This window comes from Gallinula chloropus, assembly GCF_964237585.1.
Source record: "Gallinula chloropus genome assembly, chromosome: 7".
NCBI classification, from domain to species: domain Eukaryota; kingdom Metazoa; phylum Chordata; class Aves; order Gruiformes; family Rallidae; genus Gallinula; species Gallinula chloropus.
Genome location: NC_140092.1, coordinates 13,958,983 through 13,983,161, shown reverse-complemented (window position 1 = coordinate 13,983,161; position 24,179 = coordinate 13,958,983). Strand labels below are relative to the sequence as shown.

The 24,179-nt window shown below is 38.4% G+C and overlaps 1 protein-coding gene across 2 annotated transcripts in view; it reads right to left on the bottom strand.

The window, feature by feature from the left end:
- Positions 1–24,179, bottom strand: part of UBE2K (ubiquitin conjugating enzyme E2 K) — a gene marked incomplete at its 5' end in the record, with an annotated part of 40,977 nt that overhangs the window by 9,766 nt on the left and 7,032 nt on the right. The window contains 3 exons of one of the 2 annotated variants that reach the window (XM_084266948.1): positions 5,095–5,177; positions 7,560–7,618; positions 12,790–12,883. In XM_084266948.1, the coding sequence (XP_084123074.1) occupies positions 5,095–5,177; positions 7,560–7,618; positions 12,790–12,883 (236 nt within the window). The remainder of the gene's footprint in view (positions 1–5,094; positions 5,178–7,559; positions 7,619–12,789; positions 12,884–24,179) is intronic. The other variant, XM_084266947.1, reaches the window with a different exon arrangement.

Sequence of the window (24,179 nt, the reverse complement as noted above, 5' to 3'; positions counted from 1 at the left end):
TGACATTGACAAACTGGGATGAAAGGGCAGCAACACCTATCAGTGAGCTGCAGAGCGCTGCAGGGAAGCAGTGTCTCTCTGAGAACTTCAAATTAAAGCCTCCCCTCAGGATACCCTAACTGAAACCCAGGCTTTCTATTGGCATTGCATTTGTTAAACAGCAAGTGAAACCCGGAGTGAATCCAAACAAAGCAAGCTGATATAAATTGTATTCACTTACACTTTTTGTTCTTCTTTTTAGCTAGCATCTTAGGGCATTTCCATTAAAAAAGAGCACCCCTAGTTAGGGTGAATATAGGGATAATACTGAAAAGCACAGCAAGCCAGCTGTGCCCAGCATGCCTGAGGTAAGAAATCTCTTACCTTTCAATGAGCTGAAAGAGTCCTAAGAGGATTACAAAACACTGCCATTTTTCCTTTTTCTTCTTCATTTTTGAAGGCTAAGTAATTTTCCATTTAGGAAGTTGTTACTTATGTTAGGTACATTCTTCTCTGGAAACAATCTCTCTAGTTACTGGGAGATGCCCAGCAGAACACCACAACAGCTGCAGCCAGCAGATTGCTGCTCCACTCTGTCAACCAAACATGGCTACTGGGAACCATTTTTAATGTTTTTTTTTTTTTTTTTTAAATGATCTGCAATATTTATTCCATTTGTGAAATAACTAAGTTTGTTAATTCAACAGAAAAGCTTGAGGAACCTGTAGCAAGGGCTTATGGAATCAGAAAAGGGCAGGGGAGAATGAATAAGGCCTTTGAGGGGGAAGCCTGCTGCACAGTCACTATTTACAGGAGAAATACAAGACTGGTCACCCATTAGGGTCAGAAAAAAAAAAAGAGAATAATAGGAAAGCTTTGACACAGTGCAGGGGGGGAAGACAGCCCGCCTGCTGAAGAGCTCCCTCAAACAATGTTCATATTCTGTGTTTATCTCTCAGATTTAAAGAGGCTCAGTGCTCCTCTAACACCCAGACAAAACCCAGCAGTTTTAGATGCCCAAGATGATTATTATGGGCTGGCTGTTGTTTGTGTATCCATAAAAGTGGTATTATCTCTTATAATGATGGTTTTTGCATCTCAGTGAAAACTGAAGCATGAATCCTCCAATACAATCATTATGAAAAAAATGAATTCAGTTTTATTTTGACTGTGAAAACCGCAACATCCATGAGTTTGCTGTAGCCAGACACACAGCCACAACACACACACTCAATAATCACTGCTCCAGGGATTCATGCAGAACAGCTTTCAAGTGATTTAGTTCTCAGTTTTCAATGAACAATATTAGATAAATTTAGTATTTAAGAATAAAATTTTAAGGTCGAATACTAGCCTGGAAGATAAAGGTAGGCTACAGTAACCACATAGCAGGAGTCATATCAACATAAAGTGAGCCTTCCACAAAATCATGTTCCTATTTTAATTCTGCCAGTAAACAGCAGCTGTTTTGCAAACAAACTGGCATAGCAGGTATTTACAAATATAAACATGATGAAAATCCACAACCACAAAGAATTTCAGCATCAAGCAAATACTGTGGGGAAAGAATTTCATTAAACTCATTTAAAAAAATCATTTAAAGACATTGCTTTGCAAACCGATGAAACCTCCTGCCACTGTGCATAACAATATCTCAACTATGCTCACTAGAACAGAAAATCATTATCATGGGATGGGCGAGTAGGGAAGAGACTTTTTTAGCTGTAACAAACACATTAAAATCTTTGTATTTGCATTCACCATATATAAAGGAGTGTTTTATCAGTTTACTAACCCTTCCAAAAATACTACTAAGTCCCTTAGGCCCAAATTCTGTCCTTCAGCTACCACTAACCTCACTGAGAAACACAGCACGTTGGAATTAGTGACTTACATTTAAGCACAGCAACAAGAGCAGCATTATTCAGTTCAGAGCATTACAAGCCAATGAAGTGGCACTTCAGAAACAGCTTGCTTTGACATGGGAGACTGTGGAACTAAACATGTTTCCTAGAACGCAGCCATAAGAATATTTCAGAATTGCATTTGTCCCATTTACCTTTGAATACCTGGTGAAATACATTAAATATTAAATTACCAAGGCTGGGGGGTATTGTTTGAGGGTTTTGTTTGTTTGCTTTCCAATGAAACTATAATTTAATTAAAATCATCATTCAATCTACACACACAGAAAATTTAAACATGGTGATGTGGGCACTTCTCAGTTTAAATAGCTAAACCAACATATACTGCAGACAGCAAACAGCTTATTTAAACAATATTAACCATTCATATGGCTTAAGAAGCTTTAGGAAGCTACTGAGAAAAGAAGCCTTATCTATCACAGTACTGAAATCCTTCATAAAAGAAAGGATGGAGGCAGCCACAACATTTTCCTCTTCTCACATGAGCCAGAGGCTTTGACAAGGACTTCAATAATGCTCAAGGGATTTTAAATTATCATTCTATAATTAAAACACAAAACTTACAAAGAGCACCATTAAAAAATTAAGGGATCACTACATTAAGAATTATTTGAAAAGGAATTATATATATAGGAAACCTTCCCGTTCCACCACCAAGTTCTGTGAAATTCTTTCCTTAGTGCTTCCAAATGAAAACAGTTTCAAAGGAGGAGTTTAACAGTGTAAGTGGTATTATATTGGTGCTTCCTGCACCAGCTGGTTTAAATACACAGAAGATAAATTCTTGTTCCAGTACATGTGTTTTGTATACATCTTCATGAAGGACAACATTAATGTTCCTTTTGTCAGGCAGAAATAAAACACAGATTAAGTTATCTGTGCAAGAAATAGCTTTCAAAGATTACAAGAACACAAGTCAATTCACCTCTTTTGTTCTTTCTTGCCAAAGTAAAACACAATAATTGAAATTGAAGCTCATGATTTCTTCAGGTCTTCGCTGCCTTTTGTATTCCGCATTTTTTAGCTTGCTCAGCCACCACCATAGAGGCCACAAACTTTAAGACTGAAGATATTAACTACTTAACTCTTAAAGCAGAAGTTTGGGGATAACACTGAATTTCATGAAGCTGTTTCAAGTCACAACATTTGGCAGCGCTGAAAGCCAACAAAAGACCTATTCATGGCTTGAAGTCAAAATGTTGTTTCCTAAATCCCAGTCTTGCTACAGGAGCAAGGTCATCCATTCTTCTCCACAGAAAACACTTAAGGAATATATTAAAGGTAGTACAAAAATAACAAGAAAATGTTAAAGAAAAAAAGCTGTTAAACTTTGGGTTTAATTCAGAATGTGATAAATAAGCATGAGTTCTGCTACAGACTGTCTTTCCTGAAAGTTTCCTGGGATAAATGTGAGGAAAGTATCATCTTGGAGAAACATGATGTTGAGGAACTTCATGGGGGCTGAACCAGTGTAAGTACCGTAAAGCCTTGAAAATAATTGTTAGAACTCACAGACCTTAATACTATGAGTAAAGCAACTAGACAGTGCATGTAGGAGCACCAAAATACAGAAGGAAGAAACAAAACCCTGAGATTAAAAACTTTGGATAAAATCAAGAGAGTATCAGTGACAGTTGGATGCACCTCTACGTTAAGCCCCTTTGCTGCCAGAGAGAAGGAATTTTTGCCTCCCCTGTCCTCACTACAAACCTTGCCACCAGTGAAATCAGTCTGATCTGGGAGAGCAACTTGCTCTAGTTCAGATCACTGAAGTGATCCACATGAAAAACACACCCTCCAAAATTTGTTTTGCCAAACAAACCACAAAAGAAACCAAAATCCCAGTACACAAACCAACCAGTTAACTTCATGCCCACTCATTAATCTGGTTCAGAGTATGGTATCTCATTACTGGAGATTAATGCCTCGCTATCTACATAATTGTAGTGAAGTTTGAATAACTAGGTGCAGGTATAAGAGTGGACTGGCTTTACTGATAGGAAAAAATACACCACGTACTGCGGCATGTATGTTGAAAGATTCTACCGCCAGGAAGAACACAGAGTGCTCTGAAACTGTAAGAAAAACATGCAGGTCCAGAAATTTAAAAAAAAACAAACCCAAAAAGATTATAACTACTAATAATTTACACTATCTTGTGCCACACAATTTGCATGACATTCTCAGTCTGTAAAAGATGAATACACCGGATGTGCCACGTGCAAGACCTCAATTCCAGCTTTCTGCTCTAGAGTTTCTCTTTCAAATCCAACTGATGTCTGCTCAGACAAGCATTTGAAGCTTGCATGCATTATATACTACCTGCTGGGGAACTGCAGTCCTACTCTTTTGGGGCAGACATGGAGGAAATAACAAAGATGAATTCCATTCCTGTTATACATCTTGTCTATCATACAACTGGTGCATATGATCTGCAAACCACATGAAATGTATCACTTGGAAAAACAAATTAACAATGACTTCAGTTGTTACAGGTCTAACCCATTGATTATGGCTATTAGAACTTTTTCCAATAACATTAAGTAATCAAAAGTCACCAACTGACCAACAACTAATACACAAATGTCTACAGAGATGCAAATGATAAATATTATCAGTAGTAAAGAGAAAAGAGAAAGGATTAGTATAGTCAGCCTCTTCTCCCTTTCCCACTGCTGTTACCTTTTATGCTCTCAAATTCACTTCATGCATTGTTTTACCTCTATCAGAACTTATTTTCATTTGGGAGTGTAAGTCAAGAGCCAGAATGACGATAAGCACTTGGATTTTTTTTTTTTCTGCTTATTAACTCAGGAGGACGAAGGGACAAAGTTCAGGAGGCAATCAGTACCACTTGTTAATGGAAAAGAATTAGATTAATACATTTTAGAAGTCTTCCTATAAAAAACCAAACCCAAAATCCAACAAAACAACAACAATGAAACATTCGCTCTAACCCTACCCTAAAAGTTTTTGGAAAACATTCTCTGCATATGTTACCTACTTAGTACTTTCCAAAATTACCACCCAATCATTTCATCTGCATCTTTTCAACTCAAAATACTACACTGAAAACCAGTAAACTTTAGGGACATTTCAAATCAAAGTGAAAAGCAACATGAGATGTTGCCTCCTGTCTGGGACACTCGTATATTTGATTTTGCATATTTAAATCCATATTACATCTTACCATTGATCTTTCAGAATATCCAAACAAATAGCCCCAGTGACTGAGCTAATATTAGGATGCCATATTTTGGTGATAAACCGCACCTAGAAAACAAAAATCATTATTAAAATCAGTGTATTAAGCACACATTTTAAATGTACCTTTTCTAATAATATTCTAAATACCAATTTAGGAAATACCAAGCTAAAAAACAGAACTAAGACATGTGATAAATGCTTATTTCAGGAGGCTTCAAGTTTGCAAGATCATTTATTCGAGCCTTGCTTCACTCAGGATACTGCCAGTTTGAAGACACCAAACTCTCTCTCAACTGCTTTCCCATATACTCTCCTGTGTGCACATCGCTGCATCACAAAGTCACTCAGAAGTACCCTCCAGCAGTACCAGTGTTTTGACAGAAACAGATGGTCAAATACAAACTTAAAACTTCCACCATTACAAATGCCTGAAAATCCACTTCTAAAAAGTAAAACAATCCTTGAACTCTTAAGGTTAAGATCCTTGGATCTCACTGTTCAGATAAACTGTTGGTAGCTACAAAAGTATAAAAATCTCTCTGGTGGATGCTACTACTTCTACAACCAACCAGTGTCATTCATTACCTGTGTGCACAAAGCTCTTCACCACACCAAAAACTAACCAGATTACAGTTATTCTTCACTGTTGAAAGGATCTACTCCCAGCATTCATTCACTGATCATGTCCATATTTTTTTTACACTAAAATAAAGCATATCCACAGTCGCAAAGTATGACTAAAACCCGTTTATGTTTAAGACATCAAGTTAAAAGCAACATTTTCTTTTAGAAGTCTCAAAACCCATAGCTGTTCTCTGAAAGGAATACATACATGCCTTAAGAAACTTCTCTTTCATTTCCTTCAAACCCTTTATTTCAGGTTGCACTTAAACTGTCTTCTAGTGACTGTGACCTGTCTCAGTTTCTCACCTCTAGGTCCTCACCCCATTTCCTTACAAACATACTATGTACAGCACAGATCTTTCAACTTTCGCCCCTGCTCTGCAAACAAATCAGTGCTGAGAACACGTTATTTGTCAGACACTACAGCAAAAGACTGTAGGACTATACATGGCTATAATAAATTCTATTATATATAAATTTTCTATACAGGGCCATAATGAAATCAGCACACTCATGGTGTGTAAACAAAGACCACACCAGTTCTGCTTTCCAGGACAGCTGACGTGATCTCTAATTTTCTGAGCCACTTATTAGCTAGCTCAACTCTCTAAATTACTTTGAAAACATGAAAAGCCATATAAATACTACGTAATTCCTTACAGCAAATGAAGCCTAACAACGTCTGTCAAAGCACGTACTGAACATGATAAAGAAAACTTTCAGATGAAAGACAGGGCTAGACTGAAGTAAAAAGGCCTCCAATTCAAGACTCCAGACTAAGCAATACTATGCTACAGTGCTCTGAGCTTCTAACAGCTGCCTACAAGCTTTGGAAATGGAAACCACCAAGCCCTAAAGCAGCAATTAAGCCACAGTCCATGGACCCATTTTTCAGTGCCTACAACCTGATTCAGGTCTCCTCGTTTCAGCTCCCACCAGCATACATGCAGATGAAAGAACTGAAACCAACAAACATTTCATTAAGACTTTCTTCTGTGTCTTTCACTCCAGCCTCAAAGAAGGCATTCAAAGGACAAGAGCTAAGAGCCTCTAGCACCTCTCCCTTCCTCTTTTTCCCATGTTCCCTCCCAGTATTACGTACCAGTGTGAAAGCAATCAGGATCTACAACACATTCTCAGTTCAAAGACATCTTTCAGACAAACAGAAAGCCAATCAAAAGGCTGAGTCAGACAACTCAGGAGTCTGCTGATTCATCAGAAGCCACTGAAGAAGGGACCAAATCAGAGCACAGGAACATAAAGTGCAGCTGCACATGGCTAGGGAGAACACTATTCAGATTGATCCACTTAGGATGGAAGTGCAGTCACAAATCCAGTGCTAGAAAGATACTGTAAAGTTGAAAGGGCAGCATGTTGTGAAAAATGCATGAGTGACTCTACCACAGCCACTTCTCCTGCCTCATCCACACACAGGTTTTATGCATTCCCTTCAGCAGACTTGCAGTAGGACCATTATACATCTCTATTGGTTCTTCAAGTCACACCACTGCACACCTCACTATTTAACTATTATGAGAAACTTGGTAGTTTGGACCCAAGACTCTACTAAAAATAACTTACGGAGCGCAAGAAATGAAAATAATCAGTAATTATCTCTTACAGCATTTCTGCAATAAAACTGAGGGGAAGGGAAGACAGCCATACACTCTACATCAAGTAAAACTGTCTGAAAACTGTATTTATTTAAAAAAATAAAATGGGCACTACAAAAAGAGACTACACACACACACAAGCAAGTAAATAAGAATTCTCAAAACCAACCTGTTAGCCAAATTATTTTATCCAAAATAGTGTTTACAGTACCTTAGGAGGATTGAAGGGATATGTTTCTGGAATTTTTATTTCTAGTTGATATCTTCCACCTGCAAAAACCGAGAAAAAAAATTAGAAATTAAAACCAAAGACCATTAGTCTTTTGCATCAATGAAGCTTACATTTCTAAATGGACAGGCTTTCAAGTAATCCACATTTATTCAGAAGTATTAGATAGAAGATACTTCTAAATGTCATATTTTATAAATAAATGCATATAAACTCAATCTAATAGTCATATTTGCTTATGCAAATCAGAAACTATTTCTTAGGTATATTTAATATGTACATTCCCCTACAGTTTCTTGTTTCCAGCACTGTCATTTTCATGCTCTTAGTAAAATATACCAAAATACAAACCAAATATTCCCAAAACAAATTAAATAATAGGCCACAGGAACCTGCAGGCTGAACATGGGATATTACATTACTTTGACTCTTTCCTAATACCTCATGCCAACGAATTTTCTTAAGGTTACACAATTGAAGTTAACTGTATTTCACTTTGAACTTTCTGGACCTGAAGAACATTCCACTAAGTCATTTAAGAAAAGTTCCTGCACTTTGGGGAAATAAAAATAAAGAAGGCTCCAGTGCTATTTCCACTATGTTCTACATTACTGCCTGAAGTAGTTACTTCTATTTCAATTCCACAGACGCTTTGACACACCAGTGCTATTAATATAGTCTGCAGAATTACAGCATGCAATAAAGGACAGTATGAGCTTGAACAGAACCACCTTCTACTGCCCTTTTCTAAACTTTTCTCATTTTTCTCTCCCTGTTCCAGTATCATTACCTAGGTCTCTTTCAATTACAGTTTTGTTAACATTCACATTTGCTATCAGTACTTATGTCTGCCTATCTCTGCCTGCCCACTGAAGATCATTTGCCAGACAGCAGCTTAATGACAAAAATAACAGAGCACAACTAAACACATACACCAATTTAGACATTTAGTTTTTATAGAAATGAAAAGCATTTCTCCTCACTTGCAATTTTTGCTCCTCATCCTACTGCTGCTCTCTCACAAGGAAATCTTTTCCCTTTGTTATAATTTATAAGTTTCTTTGAATTAAAGTTGAATTATTTGCTATTTCCTTTGGGATTTCAAGAGTGATTTATTTACTCTGTTGCAAATCATTCTTATACCAAACCAGCTCTCAAGTAAATAGAGGTAGCAAGATTCACACCCAGGCAAAAACCCTCAAAGGAATACTCTGAACAGTTATAGTCTGTGGCACCTTTTTATCTGTGCCAAAACACGTTAGCAGCTACTAACACCCCCCCACTTAAAATTTAATTCAGCCTAATACACTACACCTGAAAGTGTTTAAATCAGTTTGCTGTTTTAAAGTTGTTTTTTCTCACTTAATGCTACAGTAACTTGAGAAGATTTAACAGGAAATACAATAGAAGTAAATAATAATACAATAGATAATTCTGAAGTTCAATGTATGTTTGCAGAACAGCCCAGGAGAAATATTTCTGCAGACACATACATCAACAACAGACCTTAAAAGTTAAGTTTGCTTTTCCTTTTGTCTGAAGTGTAATTCAGCAGCAATTTTTCCCAAGAAATAGAACAATTATACTGTTCCTGAACTCCAAAAAATCATCAGTCCCTTTATGATTTTACTGCCATACCATGTTGTAAAGCAATAAAGAACCTATCCTTAGGTATTACTATTTCTTCTGCCTACTATTAAAACTTGCCTTTAAAATACAGGCTGTTACAGCCTTCTGCATTAACAGGCTATTCAACCACCATTTTTCTCCCCACCTGGAATGTACAAGTCCCAAAAAGTTTTATAACTGTGGGGACTAATGAGTCGGTAATATTATTTATACAATATAATATTATTTGCACAATATTGTTGTTGCTCACTGAAGTTTACAGTTAAAAATACAGATTTGAGACTTTCATATCCAGAATTGCTAGTTTTACTTCCTTAATACTGCATTTAAACTGCAAGTGACTAACATGCTAACGTCTACCTCACGGTACTTCTGCAGATTTTTTTAAGACTATGTGTATGTATGGCTTTTTCATAGCTATTTAATACTTGAGATCAAATTAACCCATACAGGCTGAATACTCCTCCTGTACTCCTACTGAGGCATGTGTCTCAATGGAGTCAGAGCAACTTTCAATTATTTTCTTCAAGAAATCCCCTAGTATAAATTATGCAGTTATTGTGGCTCACGTGTGAGCTTTGCTCGAAATTACTACCATGGTTACATAGGGTTTAAAAAAAACCACCCCTACATATAAAAAACAACTTATCTATTGAAAAGCTCTTGAATCAAGTAAAACAGCAGCTGCTAATTTAGACTTTTCAAAAATCCTCTCTCCAAGCATACATATTTTAATGTGGCACGCAAATGTGTTTCAACTGAAGTTGCATCTTGCAAGATTCTAATAATTGATCAATACAAGTTGGCATTAGTGACAGAAAAATAAAAGCTGTAAAATTAGTTAACAACAGATGGCATTCTTCCTCTCAGCCATACTTAAACCAGTGTCCTGACATCACCTATGAAAAGATTTTGAAGTAGCTGTTTCTCTTCAGATAACTCACCAAACTACGGCCAACAATAAATATTACTGCTCTTTCACTTCACAATGGTTCTCAACAGGGAACTGTCCAACCTGAACTGCTGCATTAATTACTTTCTCTTCACAAAGCACTTCTTGCTGTGTCATGGTTCAGACTATAGATGACAGGAGATCAGTCAGTAATTATGCAGCATGCATTACTGCATTAGTCGTAAGAGTGTGAACTATACACGCTCACGCGCTGGCAAGCCCTTAGTAATAAGGGAACAAATGCCTAAAACTATGTTACAGAAATATTAACATCCCAAAGTAAATTACTCAAGTTCCAGGAAACATCAGAAATTAGGCTGCTGGTAACTCTCATTTTGCTCCTTGGTGTATATGCCTTCTAGATCAAAGCAAGCATATGAGCACATTACTTTTCCATTAATTCCTTGCCATAACCAGAATACATAATAGTTTTGGCCCCTACAAAAGGGTTATTTACTACACCATCATTATTAAATGTACTCATATGTATGAAAGTATGCATTCATTCCACATCAACAAATTCTGCACTAAACACATGTTGTTGAATTTCATCAGTAGCTGATGCTGAGGATGTGAATACACACTGCTCAGCTTCTGGAATTTTGGTCTGGCTGAATTATCCTGCATCAACAGAACCCAGTTCTGTGGACAGGCATTTAAGTCCTTCTTTTTGCCCTCTTCATGAACTGCTACACAGTTTTTAACTTTTGACACACATGAATACATCTTTCATTTCAAATAACTCTCAATACATTCTCAAAAAAGGTCCATTGTATAAGCAGAGGTAATGCTGGCCTGGGGGGTGGGGGCAGGGGGGGAAAGGCAAGCCATGACAAACCAACTCACCCGAGGAGAATGAATTCTGTTTGAATGAAAAACAAAACAAAAAACCCAACAAACAAATCACCAGCTCTCAAACCAACATCCTTCACCATTCAAATGTTTCCTAGTTTGCAATTACTTAACTGAGCAACACCTTAACACTTGTATGTAAGACTTGGTTTACAAAAGAACTATTAGGCTAAACAGAGTGATCCACTTCCCAACAGGTCACCAGTACAACTACGTACTGTATGTCCACAGCAGTGATCTCCTTTTAAATTGAAGGCACATACTATAACCAGAAGAAATTATCTTCTTTCCAGAAACCATCTTTTATTAACTAAACTCTAGAGGCTCATGAGATGAGGAGAGAGACATAAGGGGGAAGGAGGGGCAGGGGGGAACCAGCATTACTTCCTAGATAGTAGAGGAACTCTGGAATTCATATTCTGCAGAGGAGCATCTCTACCATCACAGAAGCTCCTACTTTTCTAATCTCTCCCTTCCAGACTTATTTCCTTTCTCCTCAGCTTCTGACACCCACCCAATATTCTCCAGTATCAATCTCTGGTAGGCTCATCCTTTATCTGCCCTGGGCCCCAGCAAGGAAGGTGGGCACTGGGGAGACTCCAGGCTCTCAAGTTCATTGCTGCTGCACCAGCAGCTCCTAGCTCAGAGAAGCAATCACAAGGGATGTCCTCCCTAGTAAAGATGCAACAGCCAGGCTGCCATCAATAGCCATTAATGCTTTACACTGTGTGCACATCTATACCTACAAAACAATTTTCAGGCATTTTCCCCACTGGAAAAGAATATACTTTTCAAAATGACGACAGCATGTTTCTCTGAACAATATTCAGGTCCCACTCAACTCCAAGGTATGGAGCAACTAGAGCAACTGAGAACCTGGAAAATTGTTTTAGTTTCCAACAAAAGAATTTATTTGCTTGTAACAATCTTGGAGACATTCTGCTTACTGGAAGCTCAAATTCAAATCAAAGTAGATACCTGGCAGGGATAATAGTTTTAAATTTCAAAATAAATAAAGTAATCCTCATTTATCATCAAGGAACTTTAATGGAAGATGTGTCTATGTAAACACACAAAGCTTACAAGTATGAGCACTATTGAGTACTTTGGGATCTCTAACACAGGATGCTGTATTAACTTCTGCTGAAGCTTCTATATGTAATAAGTTATCTTGCTTCTTCCATACTGAAGAGATACACAATTACTGATGCCAACCATAATAAAGCCAGTAAGGTGTAATTTTTGAAGAGTGCTATAGCCATGAAGCTCTAGTAGAGAGTCCCCCACTCCAGTATAAATTAAATACTGGGACCCATGGTTGTCCAAGATTAATCCCATATTTACAACGGCATTTCTCCTCTAGATAGAAAAGTGCATAATGATTTTGAATCACCACCACATCAGACCACACAAATGCATGTACAGTTAAATTAGATTCCAAAGTGCAGTTTTGTGATGCTTCCTGGCTAAAGACCTTAAATTGTCAAGATGGTAAACAACTGAAAGCCAGCATTACACACTGCAGAATTTATACCTGCAAATTAACCTCTGATTTGGCATTAAATGGATATGATCTAGTGAAGAACAGATGTCTTCAGGCAACACAGAAATTGAACTGAAATGTTTTTCAAGCTGAAAATTTGTATTTAAAAAAAAATCAGAACACTCTAGAACACACAGGTCTATATTTTTATGCTGCAAAATAATTTTACGAACAAAGTATCTCATGACAGATGATTTGAGGTGTAAAATGATTGCATACACAAAAACATTACTTGCCTTCATATGGTGTGTCCGGAGGTCCTGCTATTTCTCCTCTTAATTCTGTAAAATTCTCATCTACAAGATCTACTTTAATTTGATTTTTGCTCGTCTTAAAAATAAACAGAGAAACAAAGAAACATAAGTAAACATTGGACATACAGATTTCCCCAAAATATGGTAGCTCAAATTTTTAGGATAGTAATTTAAAAGAAAATAATTTAAATACAGTAACCTAAAGTAAACAGCTATCTTTCAGTTGGAATTTTACTTCATTGAAGTGTAGACTACTTGTGAAGCATTAGAAGTTTCAATAATATTATTTATGCTACACTAAAATAAGCAAAGCAACCCAGCAACATAACATCTAAAGTTGTATTTTTAAGTTGATCACGTTTTTAAAGAGACCATGATCTTTCAAATCAACTATTAATTCTACACATCTTAAACTATAAAACTAAATTGACCACATTACACATTGAGGGGTTTTTGCTTAGAGCGATTAATAGGCACGATGGTTACTTTCACTGGCATACAGAAAACCTACCCAAAATGGAGTGCTCGCTATTTTAAGCAATACAATGATCTAAACAGAATACTGTAGTCTTAAGAACATGTTTGTCTTTAATATTTAGGCATGAGGTACAATTTATTTATACACTTGAATTTCATTGTCGACGCCTCAACAGTTTCACACCCCGTATCAACTTGCCTACAAAATAAAAACACCGTATTTTGAGAATGAAAAAACCCATATGCTTTCTACAAACTGCTTCTCAGAAGCGTTTACCCAGAGCTACTCATTCCACTGAATTTGCCTCCCAAGTCCAGAGAGCAGCATTGGTGAAATTCATTCACAGATATAAAGAAAACACAAACATCGAGTAGAATTTTCCTCATATAAAAGATCTTTATTAAAAGTTTCACTAAATAAATCCAATAGTGATTTGGGAGCTTTTCACATCTACAGTTATACACATTTGTCTTCAAAACTTGAGATAAAAAAAATCCTTCAACCCACAAAATTGAGGCAGCAGCTGCAACTACATAGTTGAGGCCAAGCACTGAACTTCAAAAAACAAAGACTCAACCGCACTACAAATTAAGAATGTACCATGTACCCCCAAAACTGAAAGCTGGTATTTAGTAATGGGTCTGTTTCACTAATTTACATCTATCAATTAGCTTTTTGTTTTAAGCTCAGCATCAGATCTCGCATTGTCTTTCATGACCTTAGCTATGACATCAAAGAAAGGGAGCTATTAATAGAACTGGTAAAATTATGTTTTAAGAAAATAAATCTAAAATGCTTTTTCTGCTACTGATCAGATAAGTAGCCTGACCAGAGAGCAACCAAAAGAGTTTTCTTGCAAAGCTGTTTCCATAATACTGAGCAGCATCAGGACAGACTGTCATAGAGAAACAACCCTCCCCAACCGCCAGGCACTGTAAGAAACTCCCTCTCTGAATTCAAGCTCACAGGCAACACATTTCTCTTGCAAGCTTTCCAACCCCCCTTTTTTGAGTTTCTTGCTCTTACTATTCCAACTGGCAGCTCATTCCACAGCCCCACAATTGTTCAAAGCTTTCTAAATTACAATGTAGATAAAGTTATAATCTATTTACACCCACCTGTGACAGCACTGTTTCCCAACTTTAATAAGTTCCTTTGTATCTCTAGCATATATTCCCCTCACAAAATATATTGTATTTATATAAATTTCCCTTTTTGGCCTTAGGTTTGCTCTAAACAAGCTGAAAATTCAATTTTGCTACATTGATTTTTTTTAGAAAAAAAATCACCACTCCAAATCCTATGATCTCCTAACTAGCCCTGCATAAATGAATTTATGAATGAAGTCTCAGAATCACAAGACCTCTGCTGCACTCGCTGAAAATACATCACCAACAACACATCCCAAGATCGAATTTGCTGCCTTCTGTGGCAGCACGACACGAGGCTTAGATCAAGCTTCCCTGTCTGCTCTCTGCAGTGACTGCCTGTGCTGCCAGAGGTACTGCTACACATGAGCAAAGGTAATACAAGGCAGCACACTGGGTTAAATAGCTACTACAGTTAACCAGTCACTAGAACTACCCAGGCAGGTAATGCAGTCATTCTAAGGTCTATTCAAAGTTCTCCAGCTCGCCCTCAACTGGTAAGCCCCTGTCAACTTCACTTGGTAAGCTCCAAGTTGACAGCAGCAGCTCTTGTTCTCTGCAAAGTAAACCCATAATTTTCCATTTTTAAGGACAGAAGCAACAGCAGAAGAGACTGATTTCAGTAATACAATCCATGGTTAACCCATAATACAGCTCACTTCATTTTATACTCATTTCACTTTTCTTCAGTGCCCTGACACTGTTGCAGGAAGCTGCATTGTCACTTTCATGTTCAGTTCCAGTTAATATCACACTAGCTGTTTTTCACAACAAATCCTTCCTGACTGCATAAACTTGGTGAAAACCAAACAAACCCCCTATCACTAAGCTCAATTTCTTTCCAGAGTCAGTGATCCTGGGTCCCCATTTGATATGGCCACTCTTACTACTACAGGAGTAGCAATCTCCACACACTTCCTGCCTTGGTACAGGATCTTGAACAAAAATGATAGGCTATATTGCACTGTTTCAGCTTGAGGAATAATTTAATTTCAGGTTCATGCTTAAATTCTACCAGGTCCTCCATGTGATGAATGCGTTTTTAATTTATATAGCTGAACAACCTTTTCATGGAAAAGCAAGAGGTGGAAGAGGAGCTTGCAGTGTTCAAAGCTGTGGTGGTTTAGCCCTGGCTGGAGGCCAGATGCCAACCAAAGTCAGTCTATTACTCCCCTTCTTTGTTGGACAGGGGAGAAAATACATATTAAGAGGATCAGGAGTCAAAATAGGGACAGGGAGAGATCACTCTGTCATCAATGATGTAGGCAAAACAGACTCAACACAAAGCAAAGAAGACAGAAACTACCTACTTTATTACACTACACTACAACTACAAAGAACAGTGAAGAAAAACCGGATTTGGGAGCGTGACCAGATCTTAAAACAAACATAACCAGATCTTAAAACACTTTCTCCCCACCACTCCCTTCTTAGCAGACTCTAGTCAGGATTTTGCTCCCTTCTTCCCCCCGTTCGCAGTACAAGGGGGGCAGGGACTGGGGACAATGTGGTTCTCAGTAGCACCTTCCCCCCAACCCCTCCATTCTAAGCAGACTTCCCTTTAGCTGTGATCTTGCTCCCTTCTTCCCCCTGCTCGCAGTACAGGGGGGCAGGGACTGGGAAAAAATGGGGTTCTTGGTTACTTCTTCATGAGCTGTTTTCCTCTTTCAGATCTTAAAACACCACTAACCTCCCTCCCTGCTCCCTTCTTAGCAGACCTTACTCTAGTCATGATTTCACTCCCTTCTCCCCCCCCCCCCACCCCCGATCACAGCACAGGGGGGTAGGGACTGGGAGATGGGGGCTTCGGTCAGTCCCCTGCAAGTTGGTTTCCTTCTCGGCCAGGGGGGCAGGGGGCATTCATTCCACACCCTCCCCCTGCTGCACCGTGGGGTCTCACCCACAGGAGACAGTCCTCCACAAACTTCTCCAACATGAATCCTTTCCCCCAGGGCTTTACCTATTCACCAGCTGCCCTGGCGTGGGTCACTGCTATAGCAGGCAGTCATAAATCACAATGTATCTCAGTCCCAGTCCTCTGTGGGGTCACCAGCCTCCCCCAGCAAACCTGTTCCGCTGCAAATCTCTCTCACTCATCTCTGTGTCTCTGTTTCTCCTCATGGCTGCAAGTGCTGGAAGGGGTCTGTTCCAACGAAGGGTCACAGCATCTCCTCTCTGACTCCACCTGCCCCATCCAGTGTGGAGCCCCTCCTTGGGCTGCAGGTGGGGTCTCAGCCTTTTCCATGGGTTTCGCCAGGGGCTGCAGGGGCATCTTTCTCTCCGGAACCTGAGGCGCCTCCTACCCCACCCTTCTCTGGTCTTGGTGTCTGCACAGCTCGTTACATCTTCTCACTCCCTTCTCCAGTGGCAAAATGCAGCTGCTTCCGTGTTGTTCTCTCCTGTATGTGATTCTCAGAGGCGCCTGACTATCTCTCGGGCCGCGACTTTGGCCTTGAATTGCTCACTGTTTATAGTTTAGGCTGGCAGAAAACTCTAACTGCTGCTTGAAGAAACCATCTCAGCAGCACAGACTCACAAAACTGCAACACCATGCTATTCTGAGAGACTTTTTAAGGTGCAGCTCAGCTCGACCTTGCCAATTCTTGTTTTTTCCTTCATCCTTAGAGTAATAACTAATATTTCACTGTACTGAAATGATTATTCATCCAGATCTGGAACATTTTCCTACAACATTCCCCCTTTATGAGGATCACATAGGATAACATAACTTAATTTTAGCAGTTCTATCATAGTAAATCCCTGGCCTCCACCATAATCACCTGAGCGCTCTCTAAAATGTTACCAGCAGTTGTCCAGAAGCATGCCTCTGACACCAGTGATCCTGGCACAGTATTTATGAAACAAATTGTGATCTCACAACACAAATTGACTTTCCAGAAGCAATTCTTCTACAGAGACCTCATTAGGTTTCCATACCAAGTCTAAAATAGCATCACCTCCTGTTGAGTCACTAACAACCTGGTGACTAAATCACTGGGCTAGCAATTCCTGAAATATCTGAGCCATGCCATCACTAGCAGCATTTCTTCCTGTCATCTCAAAGAAGTTAAATTCTGTTACAATACAACTCCCACTAGCCTCTCTCACCAACATGAAAACACTCCATCAACTTCAAACTCCTTTTCTAGGAATCTGCAAGTCCAACACTACAACAACAGAACTTCCCATCACAGAATCACAGACTGGCTTGGAAGAGACCTCAAAGATCATCTAGTTCCAACCCACTGCCGTGGGCAGGGATACCCTCTACTAGACCAGGTTGCCCAAAGCCCCATACAACCTATAAATTATTTTGATCAGTAACGCCAAAAGAAAGTAAGAGAAAAGAATGTTAATGCAACATCTTATGCACTGCATTATGACATTCCAATGGCTTTTCCCCCTCCATTTTCTAGTTGGATTACATGCCTTTTCTTCTTACATGCATTCCCTGCTTCACACTTGGGCTCTAACCAAAACATATGCCATACTTAAGACCATCCCAACTGCTGAGACTCTTTATGCACTGCTATAGTGACACCAGTTTTATTCTGCTTTGTGGAGATTTAACCCAAGAGCGGCAACTAAAGTGAGGTACAAAAGTTGGGAAAGATTCATGGAAGGCATTTTCATCCATTACAAGTCTTAACATTGGGAAAGAAAAAAAAACCAACAACCCTTTGGGTTTCTTTCATCCTTCATCAATAGCCATTCTGTAAGCATCTCCCAAAGACTGGACACTCAATCATATTTATCTCAGCAGCATCTGATCAAGGAATATTTTACTTTTCTTTCCCTTCCTCATCTTAAAAAAATCAATCCAGAATGACATTATGTAGTTACATCTCTAAATACCCTCCTTGTATAGAACACACAATCCACTCCAACAGAAACTTTCAATCTAAGTTCTTCTACTATGATAACTTCTCCTCCACTTCTCCTAAAATCCTTTATGAGAGAGCAGCTCTGGATCTTGCAATATTACTCCCAGCACACAAGCTCTTCTGGTCCACCATGGTCTAAAGGCCTTAACAAGGAGTCCCTCAGAGGGGCCAGCCTTCTTTAAGCAGTTAATCCATCCTTCCCTCTGCTTGTTTTATGCCATCTCCTTCTCTATTCTCCAATCTGCCTTTACTCTTTTAATTATGTGTTATTTGTGGCCTATTACACTCCTTACTAGCCCAGTACATCCACTCCTAAAAGTTTTCCTTCACAGAAGATAAAAAGCAAAAAAGAGAGCCAAGACAAAACTATAACATGTCAGCACCACAGGAGCATGTTAAGACAAGTTTCATCTTGATATAAATCCACTTCTTGAGGACTGAATGTAAATGGTTGTGGTTTTTAGAAGTAGGAATTGCAACTGCATCACAATATTTTGTTTTCCTAAAAGTCTCCCAATTTGACAGTTATTTTGGTAAACAGTATACCAGGAAAAATGTTAACCTCAAGTAATCAGCATTAAAATGCCTATTAACAGAGCTGACAGTGTATGTATAGATACTAGAAGGTTTAACAAAAAAAATATGTAGAAACGGGATCTTTTAAAAAATATGTTTTGTTTAATTACATGGCCAGCAGTTTTTGACCTCTATGTGGAACATGCCTTCATGGAAGGAAAAAACAACAATTCTAAAACATCCCTCTCACTTCCATGCCGTGGCTACAAAGCACATTCTGAACTTAATATGGGATGATGACAATATACAAAAAAAAGGAAATGTTGAGTGACATTATTCTATAACCAACCAGGTCTACTTACTCCCTCATGACATTATCTTAACAGTAGAGCTTTGATCCCTGCGTAACAGAACTACTCTAAAGAGATGTAACAGGCTGAATCCTCCACTATGTATCCATTAGCACACATACTATGTTTTAAACACTTCTGGTCAGAACACAAAAGGAAAAGAAATGTATATTAGCCATATTTATAGCTTCATTTCAGCACATAACTTTCTTAAAGAGAATAGTGTTAAAATGAATAACTACTTGTATGTTCTAAGTGCACCTGTCTCACCTTACATATTCAGATACCACATGCAGAATTTGTATCAAATATCTCTGGGTATAAATGCCAAGATGGTAAATAAGGATTTAAAAACCAAAAACCACCACACCACACAACACAGGCAAACCCCCACCCTTAACATTAGATTTGGAATTTCACAGAATCACAGAGTTGTAGGGGTTGGAAGGGACCTCCAGAGACCCATGAGTCCAACCCCCCTGCCCAAGCAGGTTCCCTAGGACAGGTAGCACAGGTAAGTGTTCAGACAGGTCTTGAATCCATCTCTAGAGAAGGAGATTCCACAACCCCCCTGGGCAGCCTGTCCCAGTGCTCCGTCACACTCACTGTGAAAAAGTTCTTCCACAAAAAACTCAATGGTTTCTCCTGAATAACTCCTTGTAAAAATTAAAACAAAATAACTAAAAAACCAGCCCCTGCTATTCCATTCAACAATTCACTATCTGCAGTCTGACTGGACAGGCCAGTAAATAACTCATAGAAAACTCTAGAAACATATATATATATAAACAAAACCCCAAAACCCCTAACACTTATCTAAGTGTTAAATGATGTGTATAGAAAAACAAGCCTAGCTGCAATAAAAGCAGCTAAGTATTAAACCCTGTAACCATTTAGTGCTTTAAAGACCAGCAATTTACCCATTAAGGAAAATTTCTAAGTGACAAAAACAGTAAAGAATGTACACGCTAAGATTTCAGCAAAGATTAAGGAATAAATATAAGGAATTTCTCCAAAACTCTCTCAACTAAGGACAAAGTCCATTATCTTGTGAGGGAGGGTGTGCACTCAAAACAAGATGTTTTCTGTCACTAATTATTTCCCAATTGCACCAGGGATACTATTTATCTTTCAGAGAGAACTTAGAACCATTTATTTCTGAGGTAAAGTGGCAATAAACACTGTTAAACTAAAATTTAGATAGGTTATTTAATACAGTTACTAATTACAGATGTAAAGTAGGTACTTTTGAACACACAAACATTTTATAATGAAGGTACGTGGATCAATATTTACTAAGCCAAATTAAATAAGAAACACTAGTCTGAAGCCATAGTAGCAAGAGTTGTCTACGGTGCTATAAAGATACTAGCACCTCAGGAAACTATCCTTAGCCTCCCCCCCATTTTCTATTCTACCACCACAGTCCTACTTTACACCAAAACCTGGCACAAACGTATCTCCAGATTTACAGAAAAAGATCATCTGACTATCATAATGAAATCCATAATGCTATTTTTGTAAAAGAGCCATGAGTACTCTGAGACAGCATAACTGGAAAACTCCACCTTGCAGTGGTGATTTACTCCGTTAAACAGTTATTTTAGTTAATAACTTAAAACCAAACCCAAATTCATTCTTATTTGCCAATTCCTTACAACTCTGCGGATGAATATTGGAAATAATTTAGTTTTGCTATAGTTGCCACATGATTTTCTTATACTCTTTTGCTATGACACCATTAACTTCATGCACTCAGTCCAGATGATTCAGCTCTCTCCATGATGCCAGAAAAGGAGACTCCTAACAGAGTATCTCAGGATAAGTCAATTGCACCCCCTTAGCTCACTCTTCCACAAGAAATTGGGAAAAAGGGAAAAAGACAGCATATATCACTCTACTAGGAAGCAAAGTACAGGACAAAGTACAGGCAATTTAATCTTCAAAATTATGGAGGTTTGTGAAATTGTGTATTTTTTCCCCTTCATCAGGAGCTACTACCAAGGAAAGAAGGGAATAGTTGAACAACTTCCTCCATGAGTATTCCTCAGACTCACTCCAGCTTAAAAGCCAAATCAAGGGCATCTCCAGAGCGTGAGCTTAAGAGAAGCAGAAATGTCACATAATTACTAGTCATGTCTACGAAGTATAGGCACTGCACTATCAGTTGAGGTCAGCAGATCGCATTTGCCTTCTCAGAGAGAGCTCTTGCTGACCTTCAAAGCACAGAGCAACAATCATCTGTGAAACCACCAAATGCTTGGAGCAGGGCAAGGAAGAGAGAAGAAGCAAGACAAGTCTGTCTAAAGCACATTAAGGAGCTGTTTTCCTAGATAAGAAAAGGTCAAACCAAGAAAAAAGTATTTTCTTAGAAAGCTCTCACATTCTTGACCCTGCTATCAATTTCAATCTGCAAGTTCGTTCACATTTCACATTGTCTTTTGTCTCCTTGTATCACACATGTTGATGTGTTAGGCCTATTTAGGAAAAAAAGTTTTATTATTTTTGCAAACTGATTTTTTTTTCATTTTTTAATCAATACACTACGCTAGTAAAATGTACATTGTATTTTCATGTATCTAAGGACCTAAAACTATGAATTCTATGAGAACTCCGTGGTACTGGTAATAAGAATCAAGACTAGATTTTTTTTGTATTTATCACAGCTTTACTTATAAAATGCATCTCAATACAAGTCTTTAATAAAATGTATTAACAAGATATTAAACTTGTGCCGACCTTAAAATTCTGTGTTATGACATGTCTTTACATACAAAAACAATACTGAAGGATTTTTTTTTCACTGCCAGAACACAAAGCTTCTCAAATACTAAACACATCTTCATTTTGCAGGAGTCAGACCTGGAGCATCGCCAAGTTTTAGAAAATCTTTTTCTACCTATTCTTGCTAATCTGCAGCTGTTAAAACATCACTCTACTAAAAAAAAAAAGTAAGAGGCTGCACTTCCATAGCAATTTAAGCCAGCCTAACAGCTGCCAAGGTCCTACTTTGCTCCTGGAACTAACATAAAGGAGTGGGCAGGATTTTGTGCAAGTGTTCATACAGCCACACAGCAAACATCTGAATTAAAACCATCTTGGTAACAGTGTTCTTCCATTTTAACCCAACTCTCTGATTTGATTCAAGCATGAGAAGAGCACAAAAGTGGGAAGAGGAGACCAGGCTGTAAGAGGAATGTGACACTGCTTCTTGGCACTGCCTTAGGAGAACTTATTTAAAAGAATTTTGAAACTTCACCTCTAGTGTCTAAACTATTTCTGACAAAATTGCTGTGTCAGTCACGGACACACAGAGGTGTAACTGACACAGCTACACTGGCATGAGCCTTCGGTTATACAATCACTGCCTGTCTCTCTAAGGGGCAGCATGGTAAACTGGTAAAGCTATGCCATGAAAACTGTGTATATAATGGGACACTTACACCCGTATGAGAGTGTAAGAGGCCCTACAACAGGCATAGCCTATGTCTAACTATGCAAGATATTTCAGTAGCCAGGAGCAGGAGTTGCCCAAACCTAATGCAAGTGCCACTGAGATACTCTGCATCAGAATGGCCACACTCCTGTTCTGGATAACCCTGTTCAAGTAAGCCTAAATGAACAAGCAGTTTTGCAGGAATGCAAGATGATGCACTTTCCTTATCTTTTTACACACAGTTCTGTCTTTGATGCAAAACAACTGAAAAACCCTGCAGATAAAGCATGCTTAATAATCAGTTTGAACCATACTTTGGATTAGTCATTCTATAAACACAGAGAACTCTCATGCAGATTCTGCAAGTCTACCCTACTTCAGTTGCTAGTAATTCTACACATAAAGGAATCCCAGGATTCAGCTCATTTTAAATCAATTACACTCATTCACTTGCAGGCCTAGAGCTCGCAGAAATAGCTCACAACAGTTTTTCTGTACCAGCTTCCCATATGGACACCCTTACTCCTAAGTGGAAGAGCTTACCAGAACACCATGAAAGCTCTAAGTTTCCAGAAATGGGGCAAATACAACATAACTCCCAAGACTGTAATTTGTATACGCTACCGTATTGCACAATAACCTTCTACTGTGTGCACATCCCAACACAGCAAAACTTAAAGACTTTCTCACAGTTCACTTCCAGCTGAAAGCATAAAATGATATATATTTGGCTTGAACTAAACAAGGACTAACATATTTATGGGTTTGTTGGGTTCTTTTTCCCTTCGTAAAACACTGTACAAACACATTTTAGAGTCTGAAGGCATGTCTCCTCAAATCTTGATTTTTCCAAAGTAACTAGATTTCAACAATAATTAGTCTTCCCCTTCCCAATGAATTGTTGATCTTTCTGACTAATACTAAGTAGAAATGATGAAACAATGAAGTCAAATTAAGTTTGCTACTGTGACAGCAAAGGTAGATGGGATGGGTCCCTATTAGCATTCCAACAGAAGAATGATACACAGTATGAGCTCATCTCTTACACATAAGCACAGCCAATCAGAGTTATACCATTGACTGAGTTTTATGGTATCCAATAAAGCACAAGGGCCAAATTAAGTTTCTTCTGTAGCCAGGAAAATTCATAACATTGCTCTCCTGTGCAGACACTTCAGTGACTGGAGAGGAGCAATCCCATAGCCTTAGCACTGTTCTGTTAAATGTACTAGAATAAGACACAGATCTGGTCCTCAAACCAGGTTATTTTTCCTGCTCTTTATATACTATGCATATAATATTTTATGAAATACTCATAGCAAGCATATTCAAGTGTTCCCAATTCAAATACCACAAGTATTAACAATGATATCATCTGAAGGGAAAACACTAGGTAAGTCAGGAGTGCAAAAGTGGACTACCTCCCCAGAGTGCCTTACAAAACAATTTCCCAAAATCCACACTCTTTGCTGCAATTTAGATAAGGAAACAAGGAATTTCATTCTTTCATGGCAAAGTTTTACCTAGTTTGTCAGAGACAAAAAGAGAATCTGCACATTA